This window comes from Sinocyclocheilus anshuiensis, unplaced genomic scaffold (genome assembly GCF_001515605.1).
Source record: "Sinocyclocheilus anshuiensis isolate Anshui unplaced genomic scaffold, SAMN03320099.WGS_v1.1 scaffold1581, whole genome shotgun sequence".
Lineage (NCBI taxonomy): Eukaryota > Metazoa > Chordata > Actinopteri > Cypriniformes > Cyprinidae > Sinocyclocheilus > Sinocyclocheilus anshuiensis.
The window spans coordinates 74,135-92,504 of record NW_015540988.1 but is presented as its reverse complement, the minus strand read 5'-3'; the positions used below and the strand labels follow the sequence as shown (position 1 = coordinate 92,504).

General features: G+C 39.6%; 2 protein-coding genes across 3 annotated transcripts in view; both read left to right on the top strand.

Moving 5' to 3' along the window:
* LOC107690145 (uncharacterized) overlaps positions 1 to 13,074 on the top strand; it is a 29,384-nt gene extending 16,310 nt beyond the window's left edge. For both annotated transcript variants that reach the window (XM_016488379.1, XM_016488378.1), the window contains exons 3-6: positions 2,455 to 3,190; positions 5,652 to 8,585; positions 10,001 to 10,121; positions 10,860 to 13,074. In XM_016488379.1, the coding sequence (XP_016343865.1) occupies positions 2,455 to 3,190; positions 5,652 to 8,585; positions 10,001 to 10,121; positions 10,860 to 11,117 (4,049 nt within the window). In that variant the 3' untranslated portion in view covers positions 11,118 to 13,074. The remainder of the gene's footprint in view (positions 1 to 2,454; positions 3,191 to 5,651; positions 8,586 to 10,000; positions 10,122 to 10,859) is intronic.
* A 1,055-nt stretch (positions 13,075 to 14,129) lies between these two features.
* LOC107690191 (sideroflexin-5-like) overlaps positions 14,130 to 18,370 on the top strand; it is a 14,729-nt gene continuing 10,488 nt past the window's right edge. Inside the window, 5 exon segments of the mRNA XM_016488443.1 lie at positions 14,130 to 14,279; positions 16,667 to 16,735; positions 16,831 to 16,908; positions 17,348 to 17,374; positions 17,626 to 17,680. Of these exon segments, the coding sequence (XP_016343929.1) occupies positions 14,223 to 14,279; positions 16,667 to 16,735; positions 16,831 to 16,908; positions 17,348 to 17,374; positions 17,626 to 17,680 (286 nt within the window). The 5' untranslated portion in view covers positions 14,130 to 14,222.

Here is an 18,370-nt window from a genome sequence, read left to right as displayed (position 1 = left end):
AAACGAGGCATTTGTTGCATCCAGTGGGGACATAATTACTGATTATAATGACTTATACTGTCTTTTTATGCGTTGCGTTGCGTATCGAGCCACGTAAACATAAAACCATGTCTGCATTTGTGATCAGCGAAACGACAAACAACAAGCGCTACTCTACACTGCTCAAAACTCGCGTTTGAATCGTCAGTGGCAAATCCTTTAAATATGAGAACGTGCTTACAGGCTGTGAGTCAGCATTATTTGTCCGAACACTGGCATTGTATGCTACTCTCCTAGGAAACAGTCCTCGTCCTCCGTAAAATGCGTTGCACACATCTGAATATTTGGTTTGAACTGTTCTGGAACAGTGCTGTAAATACAACTTAACCACTGATTTCTAATTGTGTCCTCTTTTGGAAGGCCAAACAAAGTAGTTTCGCTTTCACAACGAAACACACAGCGACTCCACGACATGGCGGCGGCGTTGTGTCGAAGTCTGTTCCCCCTATGTTTCCCCTTAGTTTAGCGTTCCCGCTACACAAACAGCATACAGAGCACGCGCATGTGCTCGTTCCACTGTTCCTGTGCACTGATACAACTCAATTTACATTTTAAATTTGATCATCATTTAAGTGATTGTTTTATATGAAAACATAATAATTATGCAAGCTAATGATGTAGTTGAATAATTTTGCAGTAAATAGGTACCACATACCTCCAAAAGCACAGCATAAAATATTATTGTATTGTACATTTTATATACGCACTCACACTGTACAACAATAATTACTATTTTTGCATTATTGTAAGGGGTAGGTTTAGGGTTGGGGTAGGTGTTAATAAAACACAATCTAATAGGTAGAAAATTCAATTTATTGTTAGCTTCCGGTTTTTGCTGTATCCCTTCTAGCCACAACCTGGAAGGAACACACGCACGTGCTCTCTACACTGTTTGCATAGCGGGAACGCTAAACTAAGGGGCAACATAGGGGGAACAGACTTTGACACAACAGCGGCAACAATACTATAGCGAGAATCAAAGTTACGCCTTCTTTCTTTGCATGAACATTTAGGTGGTGTTATCCAAATCTTCCCACACAGTGACGTAGACATGTGGGGGCGTGTTTAAACGAGGCGTTTAGGAGGGCATGGACGAGTCTTACAGCTTGTAACACTCCAAAGAGAAAGGAAAACTTGAAATCGCATCATATGACCCCTTTAAGAGCCGTGTGCTTGCACAGGTTCTGCGCAATCCTCTTCATTAATATCCTCTGCGTCTCAATCTGGCTCAAATTGATAAGCAATAATGATGATGCCATTGTTTACAATACAACCGGATTGCATACCGCTGTGGTGAGGGGCTTGACTTTTAGATGCGCACTGGCGGTTTAGCGAATCACAACACACTGGGCCAACTAGCCAATCTGAGCCCATCGCGTATTTCTGAGGGAGGGGCTTCATAAAAACAGGAAATCGTCTGAGCATTTATTGGAGAAAGCAGTGTAGGAAAAAAGGTAAAAACGAAGTATTAAAGGAACGCACCACTTTTTTTGAAAATAGGCTAATTTTCCAACTCCCCTAGAGTTAAACAGTTGAGTTTTACTGTTTTCGAATCCATTCAGCCGATCTCCGGGTCTGGTGGTAGCACTTTTAGCTGCAGCTTAGCATAGATCATTGAAAACGGTACATTTTGTCATTAATTTACGTTCTAAATCCGTAAGACCTCCGTTCATCTTCGGAACACTTCGGAAGATATTTTTGATGAATTCTGAGAGCTCTCTGACCCTCCCATAGACAGCAATGTAATTACCACGATCAAGGTCCAGAAACGTAGCAAGGAGATCGGTAAAATAATCCATGTGACATCAGGGGTTCAACCGTAATTTTACGAAGCTACGAGAATACTTTTTGTACGCAAAGAAAACAAAAATAACGACTTTATTCAACAATTCGTCTCCTCCGCGTCACCCTGGTGCCATTTTGGAGAGTATCCACTGAACACAAACAGCGTATGCTATTCTGTGTCAGGCGCAGCTGACACAGTCGTTATTTTTGTTTTCTTTGCGTACAAAATATCTTAATTTGTGTTCCGAAGATGAACGGAGGTCTTACGGGTTTAGAACGACATGAGGGTGAGTAATTAATGACAGAATTTCATTTTTGGGTGAACTAACCCTTTAATACCTGCATGTAATTACATATGTAATAAATTTCTGTAATTACATTTATAATTACACTGTTGACCCATCTCTTACACCTTAACCCACCCTTAAACCTACCATTACCACCAAACCTGTCCCTAACCTTACCTGTATCCCGCCTCAATAGCAGCAAAAGTGTTTTGCAAGACAATATGAACAAATGATTTAATTAAGTACATTGTAGTTAAGGCCACCTAATATAAAGTGGGACTAAAGTCTGTTGTTTCTTTTATTACATCACAAATTTAAGAAAACAATGCTCTTTCTCTTTCAGAACACACAGTGGCTCCCTCACCACAGGTGTCCCCTGTCAGACATGTGATGTACGACATCAGCTTACCAGTGCCTCATTCTGTGACGTCAGAGAACGACACCCCTATTCTCCTTCCTTTAGTGTGGGTGAACGGGAATCCGGTGGAAACGTCTCCTCTTACTCACCACCCACCGTCACTCGTACTACAGCAACCTCAACCAGAGTCAACCAAACCAGTAACTCAGTCAGGTCAACCACAGGCAACCACGCTGCCAGCCAAGTCGCAGAAAACCCAGTCAGCTCAGCCAAAATCCCAAGAGACACAGCTACCCAAGTCCCAGTCAAAGCCAAGGCCCGAGCCCCCGCTCCCAGCCCTGGGGGTGCTTCAGAAGGGCTCCTCTCTCTCCCTCTCCCTGCAGAACCTCTCTCGCCGTGGAGAAGACAAGCAGAGCGGCGGCCCTGTGGATGGCCGTCGCTGGTCCTTCGATAAACCCGGAGAGGAAGAAAAAGCCGCCATCGTTCAAGCATTAGAGCAAGCTGGAAGAGTTACAGATGAGGTCGAGATGGAAACAGTGATACCTGCTGGAGAGACAGAGACTCAGAGCAAGAAAAGGAGGGGCCTGTTCTCACATGGGAAAGGTGATTCGGCTAGGAAAGGACCAATCGCGAGCAAAGAGGAAGCAGAACGTGCTCAACCACTTGTAGAAGTCAAACATAAAGGATGGTTCAGCTCCAAGGACTCGCACAGTAAACCCAGGTAAACTTATCTTTGCCAATTTTATGTTAGAAATGCTAAATAGAAGCATGTTGTGTGTGTGTGTTTTTGTGGTTCAGTGAGAGTGAACATTGTGACATGCAGCCATAGATCTAGTTTCAGCATCTGCATTGCAGAGGGAGGTGTTGCCTGGAAACCTGAAATCTTGAGTTGTTTCCTTTAACTTTCTTTTTCTTTCTTTCTTTCTCTCTCTCTCTTTCACACTTGTTCTCCCTCAATACCAAGATTTGATTTCTCCATTTTAATCGGCAAGTGCTATTTTTGCACTGCAGACAGATGGATCTGAATGTGTGTGGGAGTGTTTGTGTTCGCTATGAATGGGAGGAGTCACTCAGTTTAATTCTGTCACTGACCTAAACCAGTATAACTGCATTCTTGTTTCTGTTGTAGGTGTGTATGCTGTCCATTGTTTGGTAAATATTTTCTTTTTTCATGGGTGATGGTAGATCACACTCTGTTCTATTTTTTCAGAGCTTTGGTTTGGGTTTTTGTAAAGCAGGGAAACACCTCTTCATGCTGCGTCAACTGATACGTACACACACGTGATCATAAACGGATACATGACCCTCTAGGATTTTGCAAATTCATCAAATCCCTGTGTTAATTGGGAGAGCTTGCAATTTTGTCACATCTTCAATTTTTCATCAAAAACGTAAATGTGAAGGGGGAAAAGAAAGTGATTTTAGCTAATTAAATCTGTGAATTCCAGGCGTATTGAATTAATCTCATGTTGAAGTTTCCTGCTGATGTCTTGGAGCAAATTCCACAGTGAGCATCATTATGTTGTACTCACTCTGTAGGGCACTTGAAGTGAGATTACTCAGAAGAGAGCAGCAGTACAGCTCATATCTGCACATTTGGTACATGTGCGAAGATGTCACTGACACTTTATTTTAAATCCTATTAGTCAAAAAACAAGCAAATACAACTTATGCTTCCAGTATTGCCCTTTTGTGTCTTGGGTTTTGAAATTAGTACAACCTCAGACTTTAAAATTATCTTTCTAAGACCGTGTTATCATAAACTGCAAAGTTCTTGGCTCTTTTTGGCAGTATTTAGTTGCTTACATTTGTTTCTAATGACCCTACAAAATGCACCATATTTGCGTCTGTCAAAGACGCAAAAATACCTTTTGGAATTTGCTTCTCGATAACTTTGAGATTAAAATTAAATGCTTAGACTATGATTTATGGTAGGATTACACAGCAAAACACAAAAATTCTGGAAATAGCAGTGCTATTTCTGTGATGCAATCATTTGTGTCCCTTATAATCCTGATGGAAGTGAGATAAATGTGTTTACACAAATAGACCAAAGAGAATATAATCTATACTGATCGAGTTATTATTCACCCATGAAATGTCCCATAACAGGCTAAATCTTTATGACTAATGACCTATTAAATGGATAATCTGTAAGCCTTGACCTAACATAAAAACAGTGTTATTTTGACAATCACCATTTACAATGCCGTTTAGCTCACAACTATTGTAAAAATTTTTCCCAAGCAACTGGCTTCTAGCATGCTTTTATTATCTCTGTGACATCCAGTTCAAATGAATTCATAGAAATGTCACTGAAGTTCAACTACTGGAACATGTCAAATACCCCAACCAATCACATGCTCTTATGTTTACTTGCTTAAAGCAAAAAGTGATTTTGTTTGTGAGCTTAACTATATGGGCATAGATGTCACTCTGTAGAAGTCTATCTTGTTTGCTCTGTCTTTCTTTTTTCTGCCTCTCACCTCTCCCTCTGATATAGTTGGGTGATTGTCATGACCTTTCAAACTCAGCATTTCTTCGTTTCTCAGAGTAAAGCAGGTCTAGCCAGACACTGTGTTCGAAATATTATCTTACATCATACTGCCTGCCACATGACAAGGCACTACTGCAATGGTATTTCTCTGAACAGCAAAAGAAACAGTAGACAACATTTATTAAACTGTAGTATATTGAGAAGTTATCATATGACCTATGTTTGCCATTGCACTCTGGGGAATCTACTTGATCCTAGTGTGCTCTGATTTTATACTGCATATTTCACCGTAAATGTCAACAATATATCACATATACATATATAAAAAAGCATATTATCCAGAGTATGTACGCTGCTAAATATGATAGTATAGTATTTCGACCACAACATGGCCTCTATTTAGAAGTTCTAGTTTTTTAATTGTCTTTTTTTTGTTTTTTTGGGGTTATATTATTTGATTTTATTATTATTATTATTATTATTGTTTAAAATAGCATTGTGCACAATTAGTACTCATGCAGTGCTGTGGGAGTGCTGTTTAGTCTCTCTTGTCTGAAGGATTTCACATTTTGGACGGTGAAGGTCACTGGTCATTGCTTATAGCCATCAATGTTTCTCGCCGTTATGGGTTTAATGGAGGCCACGGTCACTAATGGTGTGTACTTTATATACCTTCCTTTCACAGCCCGCTGGTGTCTCCTCAGTCAGACTCAAGTACCAGTACAATCTGTCCCATTGTACCCTTGACATTTAATGACCCTTCACAGAGTATGGCTGACAAAAACGCTAATCCCTTCACTTCTCCCCTACCCCTTTTTGATGCCAATCCGTTCCTCCCACACACACAGCAGAATCCATTCATTCAGGAGCTTCATTCTGCTCCTTTAACTCCTGATGTGCCCTCTCTCTTTAGCTCAACCCACTCGCAGTCTGATGGTAATGCCACCCCAGATTTGCTAAGGACTGGAAACCAAAAAGGACCTTCCCAAATGGATATCTCATTTGATCCTTTAATTTCTCACTTCAAGGGGCCGACAGAAAAGGATGACTTTAAACATTTTGCTAAGGACAGATTGAAGTCCGAGGAGGTGAATGAAACAACAAATTTGGTTACACCCCCTGCTCTCTTCATGAAAACAAATATTCAAGAGCCTTCAGGTGCTTTGGGTGGTTTAATGGTGTCGGATACAAATTACCCAACTGATTTAGGACGAACTGCTTCAGCAAGTACTGTAGAGACATCTAAGGAAACTGCTGCTGACACACCTCAAGTTTCAGAAAGTGATGTTAATTATATTTGCTCTAGTTCTAACAAGCCTGACCTCACTGCTCATTGGGTGCATGTCTTCCCAGAATTTGATCTCAATTCATCTGAAATTTCCTTGCCTGAAAATTCCAGTTTAGAGTTTTCTGAACTGAATACACTTGCATGCCCTTATCCTGCACTGTCACCTCACTCCAACAATGAAGACAGTGCTGATGACACAACTCTTGAAGGCCACCCAAAGACCAAACAAAATGTCACACAGCCATCAGTATCAAAAGCAGACACTGTTGAACTTCCTCTTAGTATCTCCTTTGAGTTCTCAGAGGGGGTGTCTGTGAGTCCTGAAACATCACAGAGGCCTGAAATGCTAGAGTTTGCTAAAGATATTGAATCTGGGACAGTCCATGAAGATCATATGCCATTCTGTGGAGACAACAGCTTAGGTGACACCCTGGAACAGTCAACAGTGATATCTGATTCCTTAGGTGGAGACCTAGACCACCAGTCTATTGAGCACCGTCTTTCTCCACAGTCTGACATCATTCAAAGTAATATAGCACAATCCAATGAAGAATTTTGGGGATCAAATGCCTCACTCATTCAAAATGTGGCATTAAGTGGAAAGTCCCTAGTTGAAGCCACTGAACCTTTAGTATTCCATGTTCAATCAGGACAGAGTTCCCTAGTATCAACTGCTCTGCCAGTCAAGAATGGAGAGAAAACGGATGCAGGTATGGACACCATGCTACAGATTAAATCAGGAAATGTTATCTTAGAGGGTGTCAGTAGTAAAAATATCTGTTCTGAAATTGAAGAATTTGTTCCTGAGAACCTAATTGATGACCCTTCCTTTCCAGTACTCTCAAAATCCATGTCTAATGACATGCAGGAGGACAAACAAGAGAAAGTCAATGAATTGCCAACTAGTCCATTTAAGAAAGATAACCTGGTAAGTCAACTCGGCACCATCAGTGAAGAGGAAGAAGTAATGCCTTCTAATGGACCGACACTTCCTGTAGAACATCTCCATCCCACCACTGGAATTAGAACAGGGACAGAGGAGGATGCATCAGATCTAAACTCAGTGCTCTCACCTGGTAGCGTTCTTCTCCACAGCATGTACAAGAGTGCAGATTCAGACCATTATCTTACTTGTGTATCTCAACAGGATTTCCCAGTTTCCCCTAGCTTAGACCTCACAAAGGAAGTGAAACCAAGACATGATCTTTCTGAGGAAGACAGTTCAAAATTTGAATCCTTGCCAAACCATATCCCTAATGTTGTACAACAAGATGACATATCTGCAAAAGGCATGCCAGAAATGGGCTGTAAGCAAGATGAGGTCATAGCAGAAAACATTAATCCTTCTCCAGAAGCCTTACCAAAACAAGAATCTCCTCTGGATGTTCTACCAAATAATTTCCTATTGGACCTCCTGCCAGAAACGCATACCTTTTCCCCCAAATCAGCCCCCTCACTCAGTACTTCATCTGAGAACATGATAAAGTTAGATTTTGGTGAAGCAGTGCTACAGTGCAACCCCTCAGGGGACATTGTTGAGATATCCGACTTTCCCAAAGATATGTCACCAATTGTTGTTACCTCAGAAATGATAGCAGAACTTGAGGCTCAGCTTGCACCATTAGATACAGACACATGTCTGGTAGATGAGAGTAAAACCTGCCCAAAAGATGGATCCTTTAATACAGAACCTTTTGGAATTGTATCAGAGAACAACTTGCATTTAGTCCAATTGACTGATTCTAATGTGTTTGTATCCAATTGTTCATCAGAACAAACCTCCAGTATCACTCAGGACCTTGTCATAACCGATTCTGACCTGAAAAACATCTTTGTACCCCAGCCAACTGAAATGCACCTTCTTGGTATTAGCAAAGGTCTGGTTGCAAACCCTGAATCTGCAGACACTCACAATGACCCGGAACCAAATCCTAAACAAACAGATAGTCTAGACGTAAAAATTGATTTTTGGACAGCTCCAGCTGTTCGACATTCTGTGACACCTGACTTATTTCCAGTGAACTGGCCCACTTTATCCCAGCCATCAGCCCCTTCATCCTTCGACCAGCCATCGCTGGCTTCAAGGCATGATCGTAGCCTTAACTTCACATCTTCTTTGTTCGACCTTTCACCTGTAGCTTCCTCAACACCACATGTAGCAGTAGACACTAATGCGCTGCCCCAGCTATTCCCCTTCCCCACAATTCCCCATACCTCAGAGGTGCCACGTCCAGAACCTGCTGCTCCTCTTCCTACTGTGCAGGCTGTGAATTCTACAGCATACAATCCTTTTCTCCAGGATAAAACACAGACATCTGATCATCAGAGCAGGTGAGGTCTCCAGCTTTGTTGTAGATGTCAAATGAGACCGAGGTTGATTCCTCAAGGTCTTGATCTTGCACTGGTATTTTTTTTTTTATTCCTTGGGCTCACCAGTCACTTTCATTCTGCTTTGCAATTGTCTTCACTCAGTGATGTTTAAAGGTAAAATCTGTAATTATTGAAACTCCTAGAAATTTGTGCTGAACCAACATTTTTGGCCAGTGCTAATAACTGATTATTTATATTTAGCTTAAATATATTGCATCGATACCATTAAAAAGTACCATTTATTGGCTGATACACATAAGACTACCAGTATATTGTCCATACATGATTGAAATTATTTTGGTGTTGGACTACTCAAGGGCTACAGCATCTCAAACTGAGGTTCTGCATGCATCTACCATTGATATCTTGCCAGTATCAATAACTACAGATTTCCTGTTTTTGCAAATATGTGGTGTGAGGTATGTTTCTTGTGAAAATGGTGTTATGGGGTTGGGCAAGGTGTCTTTTGGGATGTCTTATTATATGCAGCAATCAATGCGCTTCACTTTCCCGGGTTGCAGGGTGACTCTTCCCCTTCGTCCACATCTTCTCTCTTGTGTTAATTTGTTTGTGGTAGCAGCATGTCTCCTGATTTCTCCATGGACAGTCACACATAGGCTCACACTCTCTTGTGGATCCTACAGTAGAGATGGGGGAGCCTCGCTTCAATTAGCAGGTGTTAACCTAGTGAGCTGTGAGTGTGTGTTGTTGAGTCCACAGGAAGCTTGCCTAAGTAAATTTAAGTTTCTATGATTTCGGGGACTTGGCTTGGTTTCTTGCGTATTTTTGACTCCGTTATCCTTAATGCATCTGGTCTAAGGGGTTATAGGATGGCAACCGAAGATAGCATTTATTGCATTCTTGAGATCTCCTTTCTCTCAAAACTAAGGACTTTTCATGAAAACGTCTTAACTGGTGTGCTGTTGTGAATAAATTCATTGACTCATTTAGTGCTGGGCGGTATACCGGTTGCATAGCCGCTCTTTAGTGTTAGATGCATGTTGATTTTATCAGACGTTCCCGCGATTATAAATGAGAGTGACTCCTGGTTAAAATGTATTAAAAGGGGTCGTGTTTAGTCGCTATTTAGTGTGGTATTTTTTGACAATATTCACTCATCATGACAGTAAAATAGGGCATTCTAAGTCAATATACTGCAGTATTTCCTCTCTCAATCAGTAGAAAATATGGTTAACACCCGGTCATGCATGAAAAAAAAATACCGTCATGTACCGTGAAACCGGTATAATTTTGAAAAATACCGTGATATACATTTTTGGTCATACCGCCCAGCACTAGACTCATTATATGAAACGGTCACCATTGTTTATAGCACTCTTTCCCATCTAATCTTGCTGTGTCATTATGTCTTTTAGTCCACACCCAGTGAAGCCATTGACACCTCCTGATGAGAAAAGGTCAGAGGGTCGCTCAGTACTAGAGAAGCTTAAATCCACCATCCACTCAGGACGAACAGGCCAGGATGCTGACAAGAAGGTACTGCATGAGTATAAAGCAGTCTGCTTTGTAGATAATAAATTTGCTATTTGAGTAAACAGATCGCATTTAATTCATTGACACTGATGAACCTGAAATCATTGTCAGCTTTCACTTGATCTCCTTATTGGCTTCTAAATACAGTGCAATTACAACTTTTTCCGACTCTGATCATTATTTGAGTTAAAGCAATATTACTGCTCTATTTATCTCAAAAGTATTAGATATAATTTTGCCACATTCACACTACAGTTCAAAAGTTTGGGGTTGGCTTTTAATAAAAAATATATATATTTGAAAAATGTCTCTTATGCTTGCCAAAGCTGCATTTGTATAAAAAAAGCAAAAAGAGTAATAATGTGAAATATTATTTAAAAATTTTAAATGTAATTTATTACTGCGATGCGAAGCTGAATTTTCAGCATTACTCCAGTCTTCAGTGTCACAGGATCCTTCAGAATTCATTCTAATATGCTGATTTGGTGCATTTCTTATTACTGTTGGAATGAAAATTTTACTGATGAAAATTTTTAGTAAATTAATTTACTAAAATGACCATGTTTAAATATAAATCAAATTAAACCAGCATCTACTGATTCAGTAGCACTAGCACTGCTTCTAATAATTCTTTCATTAACATGATCACAAATCAAACATAATCCAGAAGTGTTTTTTTTTTTTTAATCAACTCCAGAATATTTTTGTAAAGTAAATCTTTTTTTGTCTTTCTCGTTTTAGCAGCTAGTGGAGGGAGGAGGCACGTACTATCACCTGAACCACAGCGAGCTGGTGAATTTGCTGATCCAGCGGGATACTGAGCTCAGGCAGGAGCGGGAGGAGTACGAGAGGCGAGGGGCGCTGCTGGAGAAGCGCGAGACGGAGCTAAAGAAGCTGAAGGTCCTGATCAGAGATCTAGAGGATTACATCGACACGCTTCTTGTACGCATCATGGAGCAGACCCCCACGCTGCTGCAGGTCCGCTCTATGATGAAATGATACAACAAACGCCTCCACTATCCCTCCACGAATGCTGGGTGGACGTCACAATCCTGCACTGCTACAGCAACCATATAAATATAGAGAGCTATGGGCATGGAGGAGAGGGTGTAGATTTGGTGTTCTTAACTGTGTCCAGAAATACCTGGGTCTCTGCTGGGGTCCGTATGGACTGCAGGTTTGCATTTGATGGTTAAAGGTCGGCACTCTGCTGCTAAACTTCAAAGCTGGTAGGATCCATTTTGACATGTGTCAGCTGATATTCACTCACTAGACATGTCACTAAGACACATGCCAGTCCAGCTATGTACCAAAACCACCTGTCAATCGAAAGGAAGGCATGACTGTGACATGCCAGTCTTCTAGTGCTAGTGTGAATGGTTTTTAATGCACGAAGAAAAACATCGATTTATCTTTTGTTTCTTCTATCACGTTTTTCTAACATGTAGCGCTCAGCTGCTTGAACCGAGAACAAAAGTTTGGGGTGTTTGAGATCCGTTTTTTCGAGTTTGATATCACTTGAAAGTGTGTGAGAGGGAGCGTGAGACGTAGAAAGCAGGAAAGAAAGCAGAATCAGCCAGTTTCGAATCTGCTTGTGCCTCCCTACATGTCTTCCGCACTTTACTTAAGAGCTTAAGGGTAGAGGCTCACACCAACTGAGCTTCTCGCTTCGGTTTGTAGGTCAGTGTCCTTCCTCACCCTTCCTTTGCTTGAGCCAATGCACGTACATCGCTGCCAGTGCTTTCAGGTGTAATGAATGGGATATATACTGTATTCATTGCATATATGCCACTCTGACAAAATGCCAAATGCTGCCTTATCATACAGTATTTTCTCCATTCTGTTCTCGCTGAACTAATCACTTTTAATTAGATTGCACATTATATTGCAAAACGAATGGCGCAGGAGTGTTTCAAGTTAAACTTTCCCAAGACTGTTAGGTATCGAGATGAACAAATGGATCTGAAGAGAGAACGAAAGCCATGAAAACAGCAAATGCCAGAAATGATTTGCTCTAAATTAACGTTACAGTATTCTCAATACCGCAACAGCTCTGTTAATGTTACTGTAATGTAATTCTGGTGTTTCTATGGTGTCGCCACTATCAGTGTTGCCACAGTCTGTGTACAATGTAGCACTATATGTAGATGTGTGATAGAGGCATAGGCCGCAGCACTTTTAAACCTCACACCGAGGCATTTACAACCGTTCTTTCTCAACAGCTTAGGACGTGCACGTAGTCAAAAGCACACGTTCACTGCACAAACAAATCATCCTCTAAAAACAGGATATTCATGGTGTTTCAGTGCTGGTCCCTAAAGCTCAAGATCTATCAATAACATATTTCTGAGTAGAAGCACTTAAGGACTCGTGTGCTCGGACTGTTGAAGGTGGATTAATGAATGTTCATTTATTAAGGCTTAATGTAAAAGTTTACAATTTTTCAAAAATGTGTTACATTTTAATCATGCGAATATCTTTGTTTTTTTGCTTTGTGGCCAGGTCTTTTGTCATCTTTTCTTTTGGGTGGTCTGAAGGTCTGTACGATCAGTTCATTTATTTTCTCATTTCCTTTAAATGCTGTTTGTGTACATCAATTCGTGATTATTAAGGTCAGCAGTAACAGAAAGCAATAGATGTGAAGGCCAGGCTTTTGCAGAAATTAAGAGATTCATACTTTTTTTAGGTCTAAACAGATGGAATGTAATACGAAATATGTGCTTAGGTTGGCACTGTGTTGAACAGCAGTTTATATAAATATTCACCAACACACACACACACAGCCTGCAGCCTAGTAAGAAGGTGTGTTCAAGTGCCCTTGGCTGAATGTTATCATGAGATGTCATGAGATGTGTGTGTAGAAGAAGATTTGTATGCTTTTAATGGTGAAGATGATAATCAAAGCTACATTTTATGTAGTACAAACTCTGGAACTTGCAAATAAAAACTTTTGTTTACTATACTACATTTCATTTTATTGTTTAGAAGTCTGGAATGTCTTTTTTTTGTCTTTTAAGGTCATTTAAAACCTAGATATTTTTTTAAAGAATTGCAAAGGGTTTATTTTAAAGTTGTAGAAATGCATTGGTAAGCGGCTTGATGCCCGAATCCTCATTCTTAAGACTATAGGCTCAACTCTTCCTCCTTTGGTGTAAATTTCAGTGGATTCCTGTTACAATCAAAATAAGAATGGCTTAAATTAACCTCACGTATCAAGTAGCATTTAAGCACAGAACATGAAGGGTGTGTTCAGTGGAACCATTTGTTTTAGGTGCAAAATATACGAAGTGCTTCCCTGAGCAGCTGTTTGAGTGGATGTTCAGGGTGTAGTAACATGAGTTTCCACTGGAGGTTGTGGTGTATTCTTTTTTTTATCAAATGCCTCATCTGAGAGATGTTCAGTCGACTTTTGGTGTGCTCTTAAGCATCTCTACTAAGAAAAGGTCTCTGTTGATGAAATAAACTTTTCACTTTGGGATGCATCTCTGACTGTACTTATTTGACGTGAAGACAAAGCTCTCATGCGTCTCAAAATTAAACCACTATTTCAACACTAGTATATTGAGCATTAAATATAGTTGTTTTAGTGATTTTGCTTCAAACTAAATCCAAATGGCATTTGCCTCAGTAATAAAACGATTTAGATTTGCTCACACTGAATTACGTCTTTCTGGTATTTTTAGACCATATAATAGGAGAACATAATGTACAACAAAATTAATATTGCACCGCATGTAGACAAGCTATTTGAGGAATGACTATCTTGGGTAAATACATTACAGGGTATGAATCAAATCACATCCTGTACAGTGACAACAAGGTCATAATAATGACTAAACTGAACCCCATGATATAGTTGTGGTGGCTGAAATTACCTAATTTATTAATAAAAGAAAATCAAGGATTCACTGACGTTCATGGCAATTTTTTAAGCTACTCTTTAAAGTTAATTCATCACACATATCCTTTGACCTGTTAGAAAACGACATTACCCAAAATGCATCGATACGGATGACTCGACCACTCTTGAGGGAACTCTGCGTAACTTTGAGATCTCAGTAAAACAGCCTTACTGACTGCACTGTGCATCTGGGAACACCTGCCATGCCTGCATCGACTGAGTACCCTCCGTTTAGACTCGGCGAGTCTCGGTTTGATCAGGTAAACAACAGCCGGACCCAGTGCATACGAATATGAGACTTGTGCTTTTGCATCCGGTTGATTTCTCTAGGCTTACTGCAGACGGGATTGGAGACAGAATATTTCAGCTGAATTGTTTGAGAGGAATCGCCTTTTGCTGCTCAAAAGAGATCCAGTTTACTTTTCTCGCTAAAACCAAATCAAAACCAAACAGTTCACTGCAGTGTTTGCTTCTTCCGCCCTCACTCCTTGTTTAAGTCGCATTAACAGTGACCTCTGTTGGTGACATAACTGCTTTGTAAAATGTGATGAGTATTAATGTTGCTAGTTGCTTAGAAATCAAGCACATTTTATTTAGATTATTGGCAGAAATACAATAGTATAGCCTAAACCGGTAAAAAAAAAAAAAAAAAAGTTCGAATTCTCTTAAGGCTACTAACACCCAAAACGTCATATATGGAGCCCGGTCTCATGAAAATGCGTATCAATAGCACTTTTTTTTTTTTGTTCTGGTATTTTACGTGCTATTTATACGCAGAAACTGACTTTGGCGTGCATGCGATACGCACGTGTTTGACGTGCATATAATACGCGGGTTTTGCATGCATACACACTTTGTTGGCGTGCATATAATATGCATTTTGTGGTAGCCTACATATACGCACCTACCAAACACCCCTAAACCTACCAATTGCGCATCTTATACACCCCAAAGTCCATTTTTGCATATAAATATGCCAAATAGAAATAGAAAATCGTGCCATTAACGCACACATTCACGAGATCGGGTTAGGCCTATATTTTAACATATATTTGATCAAAACATGTTGATAAATAGTTTCATGTGGATTGTAACCAGCGCCGTACTGTTGTTATGGTTAACGTTACCTCATTACGTTACTTTCAATCTAACTTTTGTGGATCTGTTGAAACATATATTTACTTGTAGGATATGTGAAAAATACATACTTTAGAGACCTTTTGAGAACATTTTTGACATTCTTTAGGGGTTCAGTTACAGACCCCTAAAATTAGCACCCCCTCAATTAATGATTTCCAAGCTTCAGAATCAAGATAAAATGTCGTTAAAACTATTTTGTGCCAAAGCTAGTTCATTAACAACACTGTTCCCTATTAAAACATGTGGGAAGATTCACTGCGACAAAAAAAACAATTTAAACCATTTTGTATGCATTAGTGACTCAATAACTTTAACCTCAAAGGAAGAGGTAATTTATTTATTCATTCATTTATTTTTTTTAAAGCAGATGATTCACATCTGCTGTTATTGCTCCAGCGGTACCGTCCTTAATACGTGTAAAGGACCGTCTGTTAGATGTGATAAACAGAGAATATGTTGCGTGCTGCTTTATAATCTTGCATTCCTCCTTGCTTGCACACACACATTTGAACATTTTAATTGCGTTGGAAGAACTTTTTAGGTCTACAGATCAGCCAGCAGACAGTTGGTGTGCACGCATAATGAGGCGGACACACCTGGCGCGCGAAAACAACTGGTTTGGCCCTGGTGTCAGAGTCTGCATCAGCAGCTGACTCCCGCGTCTGGGGAAAGTTTCTGGGACCTCCGAAATCATTTGGCCAATCATTTAAGGAAATTGTGAACATATGATTAATAATCATGATTATTCATCACGGAACTGAACTGTTCTTGTTCCACACAGACCTGACCTTCAAGACAAGAAGTAACTTTTAGTAGCCTATTTTTGGAATTCATTGGATACTGGTGGAAATCATCATTTGCACAGACACAAATAAATTAATAAAGCAACAAGTATATCATTAACCAACAAATATGCCTAGTACAAGTGAAGTTAATTTAGTTGGGTACAAATCAACTAAGACAAATATCTAATTAGTCGTTTTAAAATGTGATGCCAAATGACTTAACCACACAATGCCATTTTAAACAGTTAAAGATCTCCACTACACTACGTAAAGTAAAAAAAATAAGACATTAAATACAAAATTAAATGTCTCACTTCACCTCTTGTCCCACTTAATCTGTATTTACTTTTATTGCATTTTGAAACTAAAACAATGAACCTTCTTAACAAACCAGGTACGCTAGACTAGATGTTTAATTTATAAAATGAAAACTTATTTAACTTATATTATCTATAGAATTAAGGTGGAATTAATATCCTCCAGGCAAGTACCTCTTCTGGTGATCTCACTTCCTTTGCTGCTTTCTCTCAATTTGCTACACCTTTAATGTTTGAAAACGATAAACAATCTTCAAGCATTTAATTTTGATACATACAAATTAGCCACAAATTCCCCAAACCGTACAATAGTATGAATTGCTGTGAGAGTGTTGTTTAATTCCCCACATGCTAATGGAGTGCATTTTGTAGTTCTATTTCTTAAAGTTTCGCTGTTTCTTTCAGGGTTCATTTTATGGCAGACTAAGACACTTCCTGGATGTGATCGACCCTCGCACGCTCTTTGTATCAGAGGTAAGCGAGAGCCTTCTGAAATGTAAACCTCAAATAATTTGATAATTTGTATGTGAATGCTGTTTTCGCTGTTATTTATTGTATTTTTTTTTTAGAAACGTTTAAATGAATGTATGAAACTCTTGGATCAGTTCAAAAATGGAACTCTGCCTCCAAGTGTGACTAATGTGCAGGTACGTTTGGGGCCCATTAAAAGGTAATTTGGAAACCCCCATTGTGTCATGTTTGCTACACATTTTTGCAGTTACGCCATATAGGGGAACCATTTTTGGTTCACCAAAGCACCTTTCAGTGAACAGTTTATAAAATTAAAATTTTTTTCACTATAAAGAACCTGTTGTGGAATGGAAAGATTCCATTGATGTTAAAAGGTTCTCTATGGAACCACAGATGTCAATAAAGAGCCTTTTTTAAAGAGTGTATTAAAGGTAATGTGAGTAGTATGTTAGCAGAGGAACAAACATCAGCCAATCAAATTCAAAATCAAATTCACATGTGTTGTGTAAAGAACTTCAGTTTTCTTGGTAACATCAGTTACACAACAAAATCAAAGTGAGGATGTAATACTCGTAAACATTTCCCTCTTTTGCATGTTTCTGTTTTTCACAATAGCTTTGGGAGGCACAGAAGATTAAACAGGTGAGTGTGAACAGCGTTGAAAGCCTTTTACAGGTTGCTATGATGAAAGAACCTGCTTAAATCACTCAACATCTTCGTGCGCAGTGTGACACGCGCTCACAAGCTGTAGTTCTGTATAGTGGTGTAATGAGAGGAGAATTACGGCTAACCTCAGCATGGTAATTCTCCCATCAGCTCACTCTCACCTCTTCTTCTCTCTCGTTTCCTCCTCGTCATCCTGTCTGCTGTCTGTGGATTCATTATGTCCTCAGGCCATCATCCATCCAGACACAGGAGAGAAGATCCCCATGCCCTTTCGCATGTCAGGTAAGGGTGTGAGTGTGTTTTCGGTGTGTGTGTGTGTGTGTGTGTGTGTGTGTGTGTGTGTGTCTGTGTCATGGGTGGTAGGCAGTTTTCTGATTGTTACCAGCTCTGGAGACTGGAGTTAGGTGGTAGGGGGTCTCTCTGGACCGATCTGTTGGCAAAGGTCACACTCAGCTGGGCTCTGATTAAACCCTCTCCCTCCTGCTGTCTGGAAGTGTTGTTGGGCCACTCAGATATAGGAGTATTTTAGTCTTCTCTTAACACCACTATTTAAAGAGAGAACAGATAGAGAGAGACCTGCCTGACAATTATGATGGCTGCCTCTGAACCATGCTATCTTTTATGAGTAATGACGATTTTATAAATGTGACCCTGGACCACAAAACCAGTCTTAAGTCGCTGGGGTATATTTGTAGCAATAGCCAAAAATACATTGTATGGGTCAAAATTATAGATTTTTATTTAATGCCAAAAATTATTAGGATATTAAGTAAAGATCATGTTCCATGAAGATATTTTGTAAATTTCCTACTGTAACTATATTAAAACTTAAATTTTGATTAGTAATATGCATTGCTAAGAACTTAATTTGGACAACTTTAAAGGCGATTTTCTCAATATTTTTATTTTTTTTGCACCCTCAGTTTCCAGATTTTCAAATAGTTGTATCTCGGCCAAATATTGTCATATCCT